The following is a 16,804-nucleotide window of genomic DNA, read 5'->3' as shown; positions in this document are numbered from 1 at the left end:
CTTTTGTTAAAAGCAGTTATGTATATTGTTTCTGATGTGAATGAATAATCTATCCTGTGGCATTGCTGAGGAAAATAGCAGTGGAAAGTGCTTTCATGGGACACTAACAACAACAAAATATCAGCAATGGGTGTTTAATGGAGATGCCCTAACGAAGTAGTTGCAAAGCTATTAAGGAAGGAGATAAAAGATATTTGTCGGACTCATGTAACTGGCCCCCTACCAGACATCTTAATTAAGAGTTGTTATTTCCAAAAAGAGAGGGGATAGCCCTGGATTAAAGTATAACTATAGCTAAAATCCCCAGGGATTTACACAGGTGCATGTATTGTACATCTGCCCTTGTATTTGAAAATAATTCTCACACCACTATAAACTACAACCCATTTTCCTTGCTTTCAGGTTTAGTCTTCTTTTATATACTTGGAGTCTCTGCCATGTGATCCTGAGAGAAGAACCAAGTTGAGGGCAGTGAGATACATATTAAATATGGACAAACAGGCATATGTTGTAATGCATTTCCTCCCATCTCATCTTCCCCTAGCAATCAGCTTCTTTATTTGAGCCTCATAATTTCTTCTTTCAAATCAGCTAACAGGGAGCTTTAGGACTCACTAAATACATATTGTTCTCACTAAATTAAAGGAAAGGCAGCAATAAATCTTACTATTTAATATATACAGTGCTTTCTCCCCATTTCCCACCAACCCTTGCCAGCACTACTGCAAGTTTCCTTTCCTATAAAGGCTTCAGTCAACAAGGTAGCACAGTCTGGCACCTGTCCAGCCAAGTGATGGTACTGATGGTTGCTGTAACTTTAGGTCATGGTCCTAAGGAGATGGCAGCAGGTGGTAGTGCACACCAGATGTGCGCACTCAGTTCTGCTCATCTAGAATTAGGTACAAACACAAATTTCTTGCACACAATTTATTCCAGAGTTTTCTTAAGCTACAGTGCACAGAAGTTTCCTCAGGTGTTGCACGGTCTTGCATCTGTTAACCAGTTCAAAACACCAGCTGCAGACACCAAAAGCTGGAGACTTCATGTGGATTCTCTCTGAAGACTGTGTCCCAAAACCAGTGTATGGATGCACTCAAACATTTTGACAGCAGCTGCAGGTGCCACTGCCTACACTGTAGGCCCTACAGCTTTGGCATACTAGGAGAGGAAGCAGACATTTCTGCCATTTTATAAAGGAGATGGGATACAGGGTCCCACCTCTACATTATTTCCTGTTCTGCATAATAGCCCACAGTAGACTCTATATAATCGTGATTTTGTCTGTCGAGAACTTTCCATGTAATCTATTTCATAAGAAATTTGTGCTCCAGAACTTTAATTCTGCATTTTAATAATTGGGAGTGGAGGGAGAAAGTGGCCAGGCATGTTAACCATAAATGCTGTAAAAATTTGCCAACTTACAGAGACAAGGCACCACTAGGGGTTAAGTCTGAAACCTAACTAGGCAGTAAAAAATAGTAACTATTTTTGTTAAATTATTACTGTTAGTTGTCTTAGAACTTTTCTTAAACATAAGGAAAAAAACCACACATTCTATCTGCTTCAGCATGTTTTGATACTAGGTAACTTGAGTTTCATTTCCTGCAGAATATAGAGATGACTAAATTGCTTGATATAGTCCTAACTGACAGTATTCAAATCAGAGAGTAACTGTGCTATAGGCCAGTACGTATTGCACTGCTCTGTAGTAGAAGAGTCAGAGGAGGAACTGTCTATGTTTACACAAGACGGCAGTATGCAAAAAGTACTTATCCCTAAATGTACATGTCCCTATATTACAGGGAATTTGGAGCTACACTCTTAGCTTGCTATCAAAAGTAGGTATCTCTGAACTAAAATAAAAGGTACTCCAGCAAGCCTGAAATAATTCAGGTTTTTTCTGATACTGTTCAGGAGCTCAATTATTAAGATTCAATACCAATAAGGAATACTAATAATTATTTTTTTTCATCTTATCACCAGTATCTATGCCTGTATTCCTTCCAACTTTCCTCTCCGAATAGATTGCGACAATTTTCCTTTAGCGATATAGAACTTATTGCAGCTTGGTAGAGTACCAGCAAGAAGACTTGTCACCTAGCAAAACTAAATTTATCTCCCTTTCTACCTGCGTTCATAAAAAGATCAAGAACTATTTGACTAAAGATTTATACTAGCTCATCACAATCTTGGCAGACAAGGAGAAGGTCTTTTTTGCCTCTTCAAACACATAGCAAATTCTAGGTCTCTTTGACATCTTAGAAATCGGTCCTGCTGCCTCTGGGCAGATTAGTATTGTCACATACTTGCAATATTTAATGAATGAGGTTTCAACTAAAACAATCACTGTTATCCTTTTTATGAGCAAGGCTGCTCTACAGCAATGAACCCCAGCAATAAGTAAAAGGCCTGTGTTATTGAAATATCAGTTAAACCCTTTGCTTAGTTTGGAGTCCATATTCTTGAGCATTTAATACTTGGATGAATGAGCGTACTGTACAGCTTTGTTGTCTACACAGCCTTGAATGTAAGAACATTTCTGACACAAATGTCTCCTGGTTATGCTGAGACAAATGGAATTGGCCAGGGGAGGGGAAGAAAAGGTCAGCATTATCAGCAGAAGTTATTGGTCAAATCATTTTTTAGTACTATAGCTTTCTACTTAGGGGGGTGTGTGTGTGTGTGTGCGCGCGCGCGCACGCGCACGTGTAAATAATGCTCTTTGGCATTTCATTTCCTTACATAAGTCACAACAGTCCAGTCTGAAATCTTGGTTTGGTTCTTATGTTTGCTTTTATACAGCATCAGCACTGGGGGGGGATTAATTCTACCAAACTTATTTTTAGACTAAGAAATGTTTCCTTAACAAAAAAGGGACAGTTTTAATAGATAAGACCATATGTTATTCAACACTAATAAGAGACACTTTTGCTGCCAAAATTTTACAGAAATAATCCAACTAAGCTGACAGAAGTCACTCAGCACCAATGTCAAGAACAAACACAGCTTGGAAACATCAACGGCTCTTGCAGGGGCAGAGAACACTTTTCATTTCAGTTTACTCAGTTCATTCAGTTAAATTGTTAGCAAAAAATGAAATACTAAATTCAAAGTTAAGAAATTGACTGATAGTAGAAAACACAGACAAGCTCCTCCCCATCATGGATTAGAAGAGCATGCATATGCAAACATATTCACTCTACAAGCAAGATTAGATCTATTAGCTCTAAAACCTTGAACAATATGGTGACTCTGAAACAATTCTGTTTGCTAACTACAGATACTTCCTTTGCCTAAATACAACTATGCAATAGTGTTAATCCAATAAAAAGTTATTTTTAAACATAAAAAATATTTAGAATCTGAATAAATGTATGTTAAAACTACTTAAATTCTACTGAGGCTATGTATAGACATTCAGTTTCTATTGGAAGAATGGAGATTCTCCTGGTAGCACCCACAAGTGTGCAGATGTTCATGCACTGCTCCTCCTCCCCCTCCAAGAACATCTTCTGCTCCCTGCTTCTTCCCCAAGCCAGACAGCACCTGGCTTGGGGAAGGGGCTGGGGGTGGTGCTTTGCTGCTCTGTTCCCCTCTTGGACCAGTCCAGCCACCCTCCCTGCCGCTTCTCCAAACCATACACTGCCTGGGCTTGGGATAGGAGCTGAGAGCTTTTTCCCCAGTTCTCCTTTTGTTCCACTCCTAAATGGAGTGCTGCTCGCCCCATTCTCCAGAGCCCAGTCTGTGGCAGATGTAGGAAGCCTTGCCTTGCTGCTCCTCCCCACAGGGATCAGGATTAGTGGAGTAGGCACTGGTCCATTCACCTATCCCAGACCAGGATCACCCTCATTTTGAGAACGCAAGGAGAGCAGGGGAGAGGGGGACGACTTCAGGCTAAACGTATACTACTGCATCTGTTCATGGCCTTAATGTACTGTTATAGTATATATTCCCAGTTAGCAAACATAAGGTACTAAATTCAGCAAAGACTATGTACATTTGCAATTCAACCATCTTTATTAGTTACCAGCCACTGAGAATAAAACTTCCCTTGTTAAAATAGCTAAAAAAGTACAAATTCAAAGCAAATTTAGTATTAATTAAGGTTTATCCTTGATGATTTAGGTCATGATGAAAACTCATGACTGAAAAAAAAAAAAGAATTCAATCCAACCATGCATTAAATAGAAGTACTAACATTTTAAACTATACCTTACACCTTAAGTCACAACTTTTTTCTTCTTTTTTGAAGTTCTTCAATGCCTATACCGTTCCACTTCTAACCATGTAAATCAGTATGTTTGCATTCTACATACCATCTTGAACAACTAAAACCATTTTACAAAGTAGTTTTATATTTGACCTGGTCATGGCTATTGACTACTGAACAAATAACTGAAATCAAACTGCCATCAATTCACAATAAGTTTATTTTATGTGAAGAAAGAAGCTTGCCATTAATGAAAAATTCAGTAGAAAACAGTACCTCCTGCTTTCAATCTAGATTACTCAAAAGTAGAAGCTTGTATTAGTGAAAACTTCAGTAGAAACAATTCTGTAGGAAACACATTCTTGGCACATGAAGTAAAAGCTTTAAACACAAATTAAATCTGAACAGAGTATTTACCATGCAACAACATTGGCAGAAAAGCCAGTTTCTGAAGGCTGGTATTTGTCCCTTAAGACAATAATATGGAAGACACTTAAACCTGCTTATATAAAGTTAATTGTACATAAATAGGATGTCACCATAACTGACAGTCTTTATATAGGCCAACCATTTAGTTTAGCAGTTCTAAATAAGTAATAGGCACTTTGCCCTTCTGATTTCCCCTTTCACCCATCAACCAGTCTGAATCCATGCCAGGGATACTGTAAACTGTTATCACCTAAAAAACAGAAACACATCGTTAACATATCATCTTGGAACAGATATTGTTGAAAGCAAAGCATAGCCGGTCTACCAGAGTAATTACCATTTATAGATACTATTTCTACTAATCTGTGGGGAAGGGGAAGAGAAGAGGGTTGAACTAGTTAAAGTACTTCAAGATCAGAAAACACCAAACTGGGCACTGACTCAAGGTAAACTTTGTCTTAATAATACCAACTTTTAAAAATGAAAGAGAGAGAGAGAGAAGCTACATGCAGCATTTTCTTCAAGACTCAGCACTAACTGGAGGATTTTTTATGGAGATAACTAGTGCTTCAAAACCTTTTATGAGAAACTCTTAGGAAAGTTAAAGCAAACAAAAACTAGAAGTAACTGCACAGAAGTTAAAGCATCTTAAACCCTCACACGTGCTACGTGAGAATATCTATGAGAGCGCTCAATGTCATTTAACATGCACATAGTTAACTTTTCCAAGGGTTTTTTTGGTTTTTGGTTTGTTTTTTTTCCCCCAGAAAAGCCCTTAGTATCAACTATTAAGAACCTGAATTGAAAGGCAAGGGAGCAAAGGTACAAGTTAGCCCTGTTGAAACCAAGCAAACATTTGTGCTTGCGCTGTACTCTGGGAGCTCCTACAGACGTGCAAAGAGCCTGCTCGGACGTGCTGGAAACCGAGCATGTCGGGGCAGACTTGATTGAGTCTGCTGGAGCAGGAAAACAGACACACTTCAGCAACCTTCCTTGTCACATATACCAGTGTCCCTGTGCTGAAAAAATGGCGGCGGGGCATTTTGAAATAAAACATGTTTGATGAGCTTTAGTTCAAAGTGCCCCATCGCCATTTTTTCAGCGTGGGGATGCACAGGGATGCTGATATACATGACACACGGGCACTTCTAATTAGCGCAGCTCGCTAATTAAAGCACCTGGTCATATCCCGGAACATGTGCAAAAACGCCCTGGGATGAGTACATAAGCTTGCCCCTACATGGTACACTGGTGGTATTCAGGATGAAAACTGTTCTGTAGCATGAGAGGATAGCAGAACCAGGCCACAGCTGCTTAACCTGCAATAATGCTTATGGAGAAACAGCAAATATTATCTCCATTTTATGGAACTGGAGTATACAGGTACACAGGACACTTTAGGGATTTGTGTAACATGTTAGTGAAATTTCAGTACATCAGATTATGTGGTGAAGAGATTTTTAGCCTACAAACGAGAATGCCACTTAAGTCACTCTTTGTAAGTTAAACGTATACATTACCTAAATTACCGACAGACCACTTCAAGTTATTATGACATTTAGAATGAACTCTTACCTCATCTGCAAGTAGCGATAATTCACTGCTGTTTGCAGCATCATAATCATAGAGAACTCTGGCCTTCCTGTTGCCACTTGATGACTTCAGTTCACTGAAGCCTGAAGTAACTACTGAATTGCTTACTGAAGGCAATGAAGCAGAAGCAGAGGCCAAGACTGATGGAGCAGATACACTTGGCACAGGGGTTGAGGAAGACTGATTATTGTTAGAGAGGAAGGTAGATGGGAAGCTGTGGAAAAAGAATATGCCCACTGACAATTATTTCCATTCCTATGGAGGCATGACTCCACTTGATAAGAGGTTAAAAATAAGTCCATTATACCCTTTCTACCAACTGTGGGACACGTGCTACAGATTGTGCAAGCAAATAGCAAGCTTTGCTGAAAATCTTAAGTATGGTTCCATCAAACTAGTTAATTCTCATTGGGGGTATTGCCAAATGCATCTTTGCTTCCCAGATTTTACAAGCAAAATCAGTACAGCTGGTAAAGCTATTATCAATCATTTTTAAGTTAAGCGGTTTGATAAGAAGGGTTAGCAGCAAAAAGAGAATTTCAAACACATGCCAAAAAGCCTCCAAAAATAGATTAATCTAGAATGTTTTCTAGACGTTGTCTTAACTAAACTACTTAATACAACTTGTAAATGGCAAGTTACTACACAAACTCACCTGCTCACAAGGAGACATTTTATTAATAAAAGCCTACCTATATTTGGAGAATTAACTATTCTAAAATACTTATATCAACATTATCTGCATGGGAACTTATCCCAAAAGTAACCAAAATAACTATTTCAGTAAAGTTTCCTTAAGCACAGACAAACCCAAGAAATTCCATTCCATTGAATATGATGTTATGATACATTCAACTTTTTGCTCAAGGCAGAATCACCCCTCAGTCAACCAAACTACCCCAAGTCAAGGATTTGTCTAACATGTGAAACTGTTTCAGAAAAAAGCCCCAACTGGGAAAGAATTTTTTTTAAAAGAAAGGGAGCAATTTTATCTGTGCAATTCTTTTAGGGCAGGGGTGTCAAACTCACTCCCCAATTTGCTGGTGCCTGTGGACCACACCTACTTTGGCCTCAGTGCTATTCTTGCTGAGGCCCTGGCAGCTGTAGCAATAAGCCCCACCACTACAGCAGAACCGCTGCTGCGGGGGGAAGATGCCAGGATGGCCTGCAGCCCAGGGATGAATGAGGATTTGCATCCCGTTGTCACCCTAATGCTCTTGTGGGAAGAGGGGATCAGCACAGCCCCTGCTGCAGCTGCTATAGCTCACCTCCATCAGTAAGTCCCACTAGTTTGCTGTCACTGACAATAGCTGTGGTAGGCACCCTGCTGACACCTGCCCCTGCAGCAGCATGAGGCTGATAAGGAGACACCAAACTGAAATGTGGGATTGCTGCCCCGGGCATGCCAGAAGACCCACCTCCAAGGCCCACATCTAGCCTGCAGGCCAGATTTTCGACACCCCAGTTTTAGGGCATTTTGATCATCTAAGAAAGAATTCGGAACACTTCAAGTTAAAGGGTCATTAAAGCATTAGATGTTTCATTCCAATGGCTTAAAAAAAAAAAAAAAAAAAAAAAAGCTTAAGTCACAAGACATACCTTGCCTACTCTATTGATACTGTTCTGAGTGATCAGCTTCCCCTAGAGTAGCTAGCTTTGCTGGCAGTCGGCTCCAGCTTGCGAGACTGCAGCTCTACTCTTAGGTTTACAAGCAAGTTTTAAAAATGGCATACATTTGCAGATAGTACACTGACCTCTAGTGCATTTGACAACTGCTTGCTAACATGAAGCATCAAACAACTGGTTAACTAAGAGAAAAGCAAAAGGAATCCTTTTGTTTTGCACCAGGGATTTGTACCACAGCTAGCTATATTAGTAGTTATGCCAAAACAATTTCTCCTATTTTAAATAAGCCCTTACAGCCAAGCTTTAATTAGAAAGCTTTTGCAGTTTTACTACCTTCCAAGTTGTTTCTGGAGGTCCAACATATATTGGTAACATTGTGCATAATAAGTCATCTGAGCTTCAACAAAATCATTCAGACAGCGAAGATGATGTGCCTATAACACAGCAAAGAGTTCAAGTTTTTAGTCTTCAAAGAGCACCGTACTGCATTAAACAGGCTGTCCCGATCATTGGCTGGCAGTGGCAACATTACCGTATCAGGTATTCTATGAATCACATTCAGGACCCAGACTTGTCAAGTAACTGAAACGGAATCCAAAAGTTCAGGCCCAAGAGAAAGACACTGTAGAAGAATCATGCCATCCTTTACCCAAGAGAAGAGTTACTATAGAACAGAAGTTTTGCCTTTTGTAGCCTCAACACTGGGTAGACTTTTGAGTGGTTCTGTGAAAACTGAGAAGCTCAGAGTAAAATGTGGGAAGAACCTCTACATCAGGGGCTGGCAATGTTTTTGGGCAGAGTGCCAAAGCCCCTGCAACTTCAACCTGTGAGATGTTGGCATGCCAGGGGCAGACTGGGGGAGCTGTGAGGGGTCTGATCCTTATTGTGGCAGTTCAGGCCCGACTTCTTCCCTGCCGTCTGCCTCAAGGCATGTGTGCACACACAACTGGCAATGAACCAGGCCAGAACTCCATGGATCCCGGTGTAGCCACCTGCAACCTCCTGGCTGCTGGCCACAGTTGGCCTGGGCTCTGGGCAACCCCTGCCGCCTGCCACAGAGCCCAGGCTGCTTGCAGCAGGTGGAAGGGAGGCTGCAAGCAGCTCCACTGGAGTTTGCAAATCCCCAGCCCAGCTCATTGCTAGCAGCAGGTATACACGTCTCAGGACAGACAGCAGGGAAGGGACCAGAGCTGCACTGCCACAAGGATCCGGCCCCCTGCATCTCCCCCGCTGTCCACCCTGAGGTGCACATGCCAAGCAAAATGCTTTTGCTTGCTATACTCTGGCATGCATGCCAGGGGTTGCTGGCCCCTGTTCTAACCTCTACTTTAACCAAAATTAAGCTTGCTATACAGGAGCATGGCTCAGAAGTTTCCCTTCAAATATCTAAAGTTTGATAAACACATGAAGATGAACATTCGCATTTTAATGTGCCAGGTAAGTCGCCAGAACTCTTGCTTACACTTTCTTTAGTTTGGATACTTACATGTGTACTGCTGATTCCTTCCAGCAGAAGTCTTGTAATCTCTGCTTGACGGTCAAATTCACTCTGAGTTATTCTTACTTCCTGTTCAGACTGAAGCGGGTATACTTGTTAGAAGTACATTCAGTCAAAAGCAGCCATATCACACCACCATACTGCTTGCTAAATCTATTACAGCTTCCTAATGTAGGCCATGATCCTACACAGTAGTCAACTTTAATGCATTAATCTCCCTGATTTCAACAGAACTATTTATGTGAATTCAGTTAAATGTGCTCTTATATGTTTGCAGAATTAGGGCCCCAATTTTTATTTAATTCTCTAAAACCTTTAAGCTATTATACCCCTTGTAGGCATTCATAATTTGGTACATAGCTATTTAATTTTGTAGGCAACTGCTTTCCAGTTAGCCATATGTAAAACTCTGCTCATTCTGGTATGACTTTCTGGCAAACAAAGCATGGAGACTAATGAGTATATGCTACCTATGCACTAACTCTAGACACCTCAAAATAGATTAATTTTTAAGAAGGTTCAGTCACCCCTATGTTAAGCTAAGAGCTCTCTGCTGCACCAGAAAGTGAAATTTACAGTTAAAAAGTAGAATTTATTTGAGACTATTACATTTTGTTATATTTAAGTCACTGAAGTCCATAGTTTATTTTGTTAATGTCATTTAGCCTGCAGGTACCAGGAAATTTAGGATGAATCTAAAAGTAATCCAACTATATTAGATGATGTCATTTAGTACAATTAACTTTGCATTTAGTGCTCTAAAAAGGCTATGCTGCCTGAACTGCACTTCTGCATATAAACTGCACTATTTAAGATTCACTATTCTAAGATTTCTTTTGACTGAAAACTCTTAATCATAGAATGAAGATTGCTTTGATACTGTGCTTTTTAAGTCTGACAATTAACATTTTAACGTCTTGCTTCTGCATGCGACCCTTCTGGCAATAAGTATGATAAAGCAATAATTATTCTTAGAGTAGGAAGTTTTTGCAGGAAGCTCTGTTGAAGCACTAGTGCCTCTATACTTAGATGTGCTGTTTTGTTCCTGCACATCATTTTATTATATAACATTTCTACTTATTATTATTATTATGAAGAGTGACATGGGAACATAGAAGCATCTCAGTTGCAGCAATCTGTCCAGAAGAAATTATGCAGTGATGTTTTAAAAATATTATTTTAAGTTACTACAGTAACTGAAGTTTTGAAATTATCCATGATAAAGACACTGAGAAAACTGCTGTTGAAAAGCATACATATATTTAATTTCATAACAAGACAGAAATGTACATGTCACAAAATAGGTCAGGACATCAACTCTTTGTGCATAGTCCCAATTGGGGAGCATGGGGCTAATTTAGTCATTAATATGATTCTGGTTGGAAGTTATTGTCATCATTAAAGACCAACTAGCTTGCTTTTCCAACCACTCAAAATTCTGTTTGCAATAGTAAGTTCAGACAAATAAACGATTAGTAAAAAAATTCTTACATACATTCCTTTAGAAAAAAAACAATGAGGATTTTAATAGTGTAGGAACATTAAGGAAAATAAGCAGCTTCAGAAGGAGGTAAGATTCAGAGTCAACCAGTATTATTTCCTGATTCCACATCATGCCAAGTTCCCGAGGGAGATTTGTGAGGTTTTCTGATACTTAAAATTGCAGTAGACTCTAGGTCTCCCTCTACAACCACAGAAAATACAGTACATAAAATAGGAAATTGTGATTGATCTGCATTCTACAGAAACCCTACAATGGCAAGTGTTTAGTTGGGCAAATGAAGCTAATTTCCTCCCTTCACCTGGGATGGCAAAATTAAGTCACACTACACACAGATTTAACTCATTTACTAAGCAGAATGCTTTCAGAAAGTGTCACAAATTTAAGAAAAACCAAGGAAACAAGAATTTCATCTGCTTATTAAAGTGTGATTATATAATTTAAGTCTTCCAACTAGTTTCCTCACCCCTTTTTCACTGCTGGCAACTGAAGACTGGTATTATGGCATGCTCATTTATAGCCCCTGGTAAAAGCCATATGCAGACAGCTGACCTTCTGAACCCATAAAACCTCCAGGCTCACCACTTCAGTTTTCAAAGCAGCCAAGAGAGAACATCAGAATTTTAGGTTTAAACTATCCTCTCTACCAGTGCAGTATTAACTGTAATAGCAGCCTAAAAAAAACCCTACATCAAGTCACACACAAGTTGGTGGCCCGTAACTGTTTTCCACTGAGGTCTGTTAAACTGGTGCCTCTTCCAATTCAGTTCAGAACAAGGAGCTGTAAGCTTATGGGCATGCTGCAAAGCTTACTGGTTAACCACTTATTAAGTATGAGCTCTCAGTGTAATTGTAAACCCAAGAGAATATGTACAAAAAAAGCAGAGAACAAGACAAAACAGAGTAAGGCTAGAGAGGTATTATCTCTCTACTGCTATTGAGTATGAACACATGAACGCTGCAGCAGTTTCAAAAGGGCAGAGGATGTTCCATGGAACAAGCAGGATATGATACAGATGTAGCAAAACTGCTTCAAATGTAAGACTGCTTCCTAGTTCCCACCTTGTACACTAGCAGTTAGAAAAGTAACATCTGCTGCCATTTTGAAATGGCTCCAGATGTACACATGTCTATACTTAGAGAACATTGCTGAAATACAACATCCAATTTTTATGTCCACCCTGCAACAAAAGAAACAGAACTGAAAAGGTTGCAGTAGAACTACAAGAAGTGCTTCTATGCTTGGAAGAACATGTCTTGCAGCAAGAGACTAATGAAGCTCAATATTTAGTATTTTAAAGAGAGAGAGAGAGAGTACCTTCATGGGGAAGAGGTTTGATAACAATTTTAAAACAAGTAGAAAATGCATAATGAAATCAAACAGTCAGAAGCTAAAGCAGACAATTTCAAACCAGAAATAGTTCAGCATTTTAGTAGTAAGGACAATTAACATTAAAAACCTTACTTAGGAATAAGGGATTCTCTCTTATTTAAAGCTTTGTCCTGGCTTAAAGAAATAACATTCAGCTGTAATCTCAAAGTACAATTTGCCTGAATGTATTTACATGAATTAGTCTGCCGTTGAAAGGAGACATTAGTTGTAGCTTTGAATATCCTGACTGGATGGCTTCTAGGTTTATTATTTCTTATACATTTTACTCTAGAACACTAAGAACAAGAAAAAACTTTGTAACAGAGAGATAAAATGGTTGGAAACTCAAAGTCGGCATTAAGGCTTGAAAACAAATCTGTCAATATCTAGGGCTCAAAGCTTGCCAATGATTTTTCTTTAAAAAATGTTAGTTGTCAGTCTCCACCAACTTGAAGTTGTCTAGTGCAGCTGGTGGGGGAAGTGCAGTTTCTGCATTTCTGTGGATAGGGTGCTCTGCAGGCTGTTGTCAGCAGCATTCAGCCTGACCCCAGCATCTCTCACCCAGCTTTTTGTAGCAGACCAGCTCATTTAACTTCACACACTGTCAGCTCAATAGTAATAAAACAGCATGACTCAAAATAATGTCTACATTTTAGTCCCAGCTCTCAGATTTGAGACCCTGACCGTTTCACAACTTATTGTCTTACTTTTATCATAGGGGAAGGAGGAGAAAACAGCTTTGTAACAAGTGAGATAGGACACAATGCCCAGTCATGAAGGCTGAAGTCGAGGAGTATCTCAAAATATTCTCTTTCCAGCCTACACTTAGTCTTATGCATCACCATTGTACAGCATGAGTTTGCATTCAGGTTGTCTTCCACCTAAACCTGAAAAAGCTAGCATTGATTCTCCATTTTCCAGTGGAGTTTGCTGCTTCAGCTGCTCTCAGTTCAGCACTTGCACACTAGGAGGCAAATAGCTGCATGTGGTGGCTTTGACTTGCCATGCAAGAGAAAAATATACAATCCTTTAGAACATTTGAACTTATTATTAGGAGTTTGGCTTCAAAGAAGACATTGTCTCAAGCAGTTAAGTTTTGTAAGAGAAGCCCTGTAGTCTTTTCCTACTGTAGTGTCACAAGAAGATCACATGTTTTCTTGTGGTGGAGCACACTGTTTATCTTCAAGTGCCTCACACATCACCATTAGGATTTTGAAATTCTCTGCAAGGGGCCAGATGGTATTTTGATGCATCAGACTAATAGTATTTTACGTTTCTGCTCTTCATACAAGATCTTAATTATACTGCACTAGCATACATATTTTGTTTCATAATTCTTCTGTTTCTGAACTTTTTTTTTTTTTTTTTACTTACTTTTGTCACTTCTTCTGCCCAAATCTAGTCAGCATTAAAAAGTTAGAGAAAAAAATACACACTTAGAACAGCATGGTGTTGTTTTAACACAGTATAGCCATACTTTTTTTAAATGCTTCCCCCACTCTCCCAAGTTTAAAGTCTCTAAAAGATTGGGCAACCTACTCACTGCAGCCATATGAAAGTCTTTGCTATGAACTATGTTTTGTCAAAAATGTGGCATGCATGGTTTTAAATACAGTAGAAAAATTGCAGTATTCAAACTGCAATTGTATAGTACTATATAATTTAATTTTATAAATCGCTCTAAATAGAGAGAGAACAGAGTTAAAAAAATAACACTGGTTTACCATATAACATGGAAGTATTGTAACCACTTAATTATTTAGAAAATGGATAGATCAAAGAGCCTAAACTATCAAACTTAGAATAAATGAGTGATTGTTAGTTTAGCAATGAATATTTTTAAAATGTAGTAAACGTAATTAAGGTCAAAACACTAAATAACCAATTAAAATAACCTCAAGTTTGACTGAAAGTCTACTAGAAGCAATGTGTTAAATAGAGACAACAAAAAGGAGTGATTTCTCTTGCTATATCAGTTTCATTATTGGTTGCCTGCCTCCACAAGAACAACCATTAAACTGAACAAATGGACTCCACAGCATTTATAGATCTCCATAACACCTTTAAAAATTAGTAGCAAAAAGAGCTGTTTTACAATACTGTTTTTCTTTAGCTAAGGATGTTGCAATCAGAAAACCTGAAAACCAAAGTATTACTGTCAGAGATAATGGTTAAGACATACACAAGCAACACCTGAGGCATCATTTGTTTTTAAACTAGAGATAAGATTCTTAGCTTTCTGATTTATCTCAGTAACAGATCCCTGAACATTGGTTTAAGCTACAGACCACAGTCAATGCCCAAATGAAGGACCTTCATAGCATCTTGTGTGTATTTTGTAATGAGCATCTCAACTGTCTGTGGTAAGTAATATTAATTTTTAGGATTAGGAAATGCACTTGATCTGAGCCAAAAGGCCAAGAAGTGATGGACTTGCAACAAATATAGATGTCTTATCTTGGTTTCAAATTAGCCCACCCATACTAGAATATTTAATTTTTGTATTAAACAAATATGTATAGAAGTTATCCATAATATTCTTAGATATGTTGCATAATTCATACCAGTCTACACAGAGCACAGTGGGAAAATTTTTCCCCACTCAACTGAACTCAAATTCAATAGCGAAAATATTTCAAATGAGTATGTTAAGCTTTTCTGACATCAACGAGGTGAAAAAATAGAGTATTTGGTCTATTAAAACAATATTTAACAACACAGTCATAAGTTTGTTTTTGATAGAGACAAAAATAATGGAATATTCAAATACCCAAATATCTTATGTGACAATTAAACTCACATGATCCGGATAGCAAGAGGAAACACTTTGTAAGAGAATGAATGGACACAGGAGGCCAACAAACCTTTAGCCACTTTACATGCAGCAAGTTGAGCATGTAAGAGACATTTACCATAATGTTATTTTCTTCAGGCTGAGACGTGTTTAGTTGCTTAGGTGCATAGATAACAAAGACAAAACCATGTTACGCTGTGAATACAGTTGGTAAATAAGTTTACTGAATGCTACAAGATTAAACTAAACCGACTGTGAACAGAACACAAAAAGATCTAGACAATTTTGTGTTTAATTCAAAATGTTTTGTTTAGCCACTTTAAATACTGCTCTCAGCTATGTAATCTGGCAATCAGACATATATCACTGCAAGTCTGGAAAAAGATTAAAATAACAATATTTTATGTGCATTGGCTTCATTTCCTTTTATAGTGCAGAAAATATGAAGAGATTTTGAAGTCATTAAAGAAGGCAAATATTATAAACCCTAAATGAAAGAGTAATTTACTTAGGCCAGTGGTTTTCAACCTTTTTTTTTTTTTTTTTTTTTTTAATTTGCAGTGCCCTAAAAAATGTCAAATGCTTACAGACATGGAACCCCTCCCCCAGCCAGTGCTTTACTGGAAGAGGAATCACATCAGTTTGGCCTGGATCCCCAGCATCCATATAGCTCACATGCTACAGCAGGGCCTTTTGGCACTTTTACCTAATAGCTGATTGTAAAAGCACCACAAGCCCCACTGAAGCACCCGAGCTATACAGATGCTAGGCAAGCTGGGTCAAAACAACGCGATTCCTCTTGTGGGCATGTGCTGTGCTTGGTGCCAGGGTGCACCGAGCTGAAAGTAAAGCTCTGTCGTTTTGTTTTTTCCATGTCTGTAAGCACCCCTTGGGAGTGTCCAGACGAGCCTGCATGTGCCTCTTGCCACATCTTAAAGCCATTTGAGATGTGGCAAGAGGCATGCTGGGAACAAAAAAGCATTCCCCATACTGCATATTTGCAGCAGGGGCTCAAAATATGATACCTGGAAATCCAGGTATCAAAAAAATTCAGAAAAAAACAGGGCAGCACATGGTCCAGGCGCATGCCCTGAGGCAACCGGAGGCCTGGGTCCTCCAAAGAGACACTCTGGTAGCCGGCCAGAGCATCTCTATGGCTGCCCCTTGCCCCAGTGCCAAAGCACGCTGCCTACACGTGCAGGGCAGCCTGGATCAGTGCAGCCTGCATGGACCCCAGCTCCGTCCAAGGTAAGTAAGGGACTTGGGGTGGAGGGGAGTGAGGCAAGGGGGGGCTTGTTGGGGGCTGTGGGTGTGGGGGGAGCTGCTCTGGAGGAATGGGTACCCTGCCTACTTCCCCCTGCATGGACCACAGTCCCCTCCCCACTGTTCCCCCCCCAGCAGTAGCCCATCGGGGCGCTCAGGGCCCTCCTGGCAAAGCCCGCCTAAAGCACAGAGCAGCAGAGCTTGGCTCCAGCTGCCTGGCACCCGGTGCTGCTTGTGGCAAATTGCAAAAGCCCAGCCTGGTGCAGTGTGGCACCATGCACCTTAGGGCGGCTCCGGGCCACTCAAGCTGTCATCCGGGGCCCCATGCCGCTTGCGGGGACCGTCTGTCACGCCATCCTGGGTCCTGCATGCACAGGGCCCTGCGTGCTTTTGGGCTGGGCCGCTTCCGTGTGTGCAGGACCCAACCTGGTGCAACAGGCAGCCCCCGCGAGCAGTGTGGGGCCCCAGGTGACAGCCCAAGAGGCCCAAAGCACCATACCAAGCTGGGCCACACTCAT

The 16,804-nt window shown here is 39.9% G+C and overlaps 1 protein-coding gene across 5 annotated transcripts in view; it reads right to left on the bottom strand.

Annotated features, from left to right (window-relative positions):
- Positions 1 to 3,994: 3,994 nt before the first annotated feature.
- SH3GLB1 (SH3 domain containing GRB2 like, endophilin B1) overlaps positions 3,995 to 16,804 on the bottom strand; it is a 30,382-nt gene continuing 17,572 nt past the window's right edge. For 2 of the 5 annotated variants that reach the window (XM_014526764.2, XM_014526762.2), the window contains exons 5-10: positions 15,094 to 15,180; positions 13,604 to 13,627; positions 9,345 to 9,434; positions 8,192 to 8,292; positions 6,215 to 6,446; positions 3,995 to 4,889 (exon numbers count right to left, since the gene is read on the bottom strand). In XM_014526764.2, coding sequence (XP_014382250.1) covers positions 4,782 to 4,889; positions 6,215 to 6,446; positions 8,192 to 8,292; positions 9,345 to 9,434; positions 13,604 to 13,627; positions 15,094 to 15,180 — 642 coding nt within the window. In that variant the 3' untranslated portion in view covers positions 3,995 to 4,781. The remainder of the gene's footprint in view (positions 4,890 to 6,214; positions 6,447 to 8,191; positions 8,293 to 9,344; positions 9,435 to 13,603; positions 13,628 to 15,093; positions 15,181 to 16,804) is intronic. The other 3 variants (XM_014526763.2, XM_025194048.1, XM_006037638.3) reach the window with 3 other exon arrangements.

Source organism: Alligator sinensis, unplaced genomic scaffold, assembly GCF_000455745.1.
Source record: "Alligator sinensis unplaced genomic scaffold, ASM45574v1 scaffold925_1, whole genome shotgun sequence".
Classification (NCBI taxonomy): Eukaryota; Metazoa; Chordata; order Crocodylia; family Alligatoridae; genus Alligator; species Alligator sinensis.
This window is presented reverse-complemented; position numbering and strand designations above follow the sequence as displayed.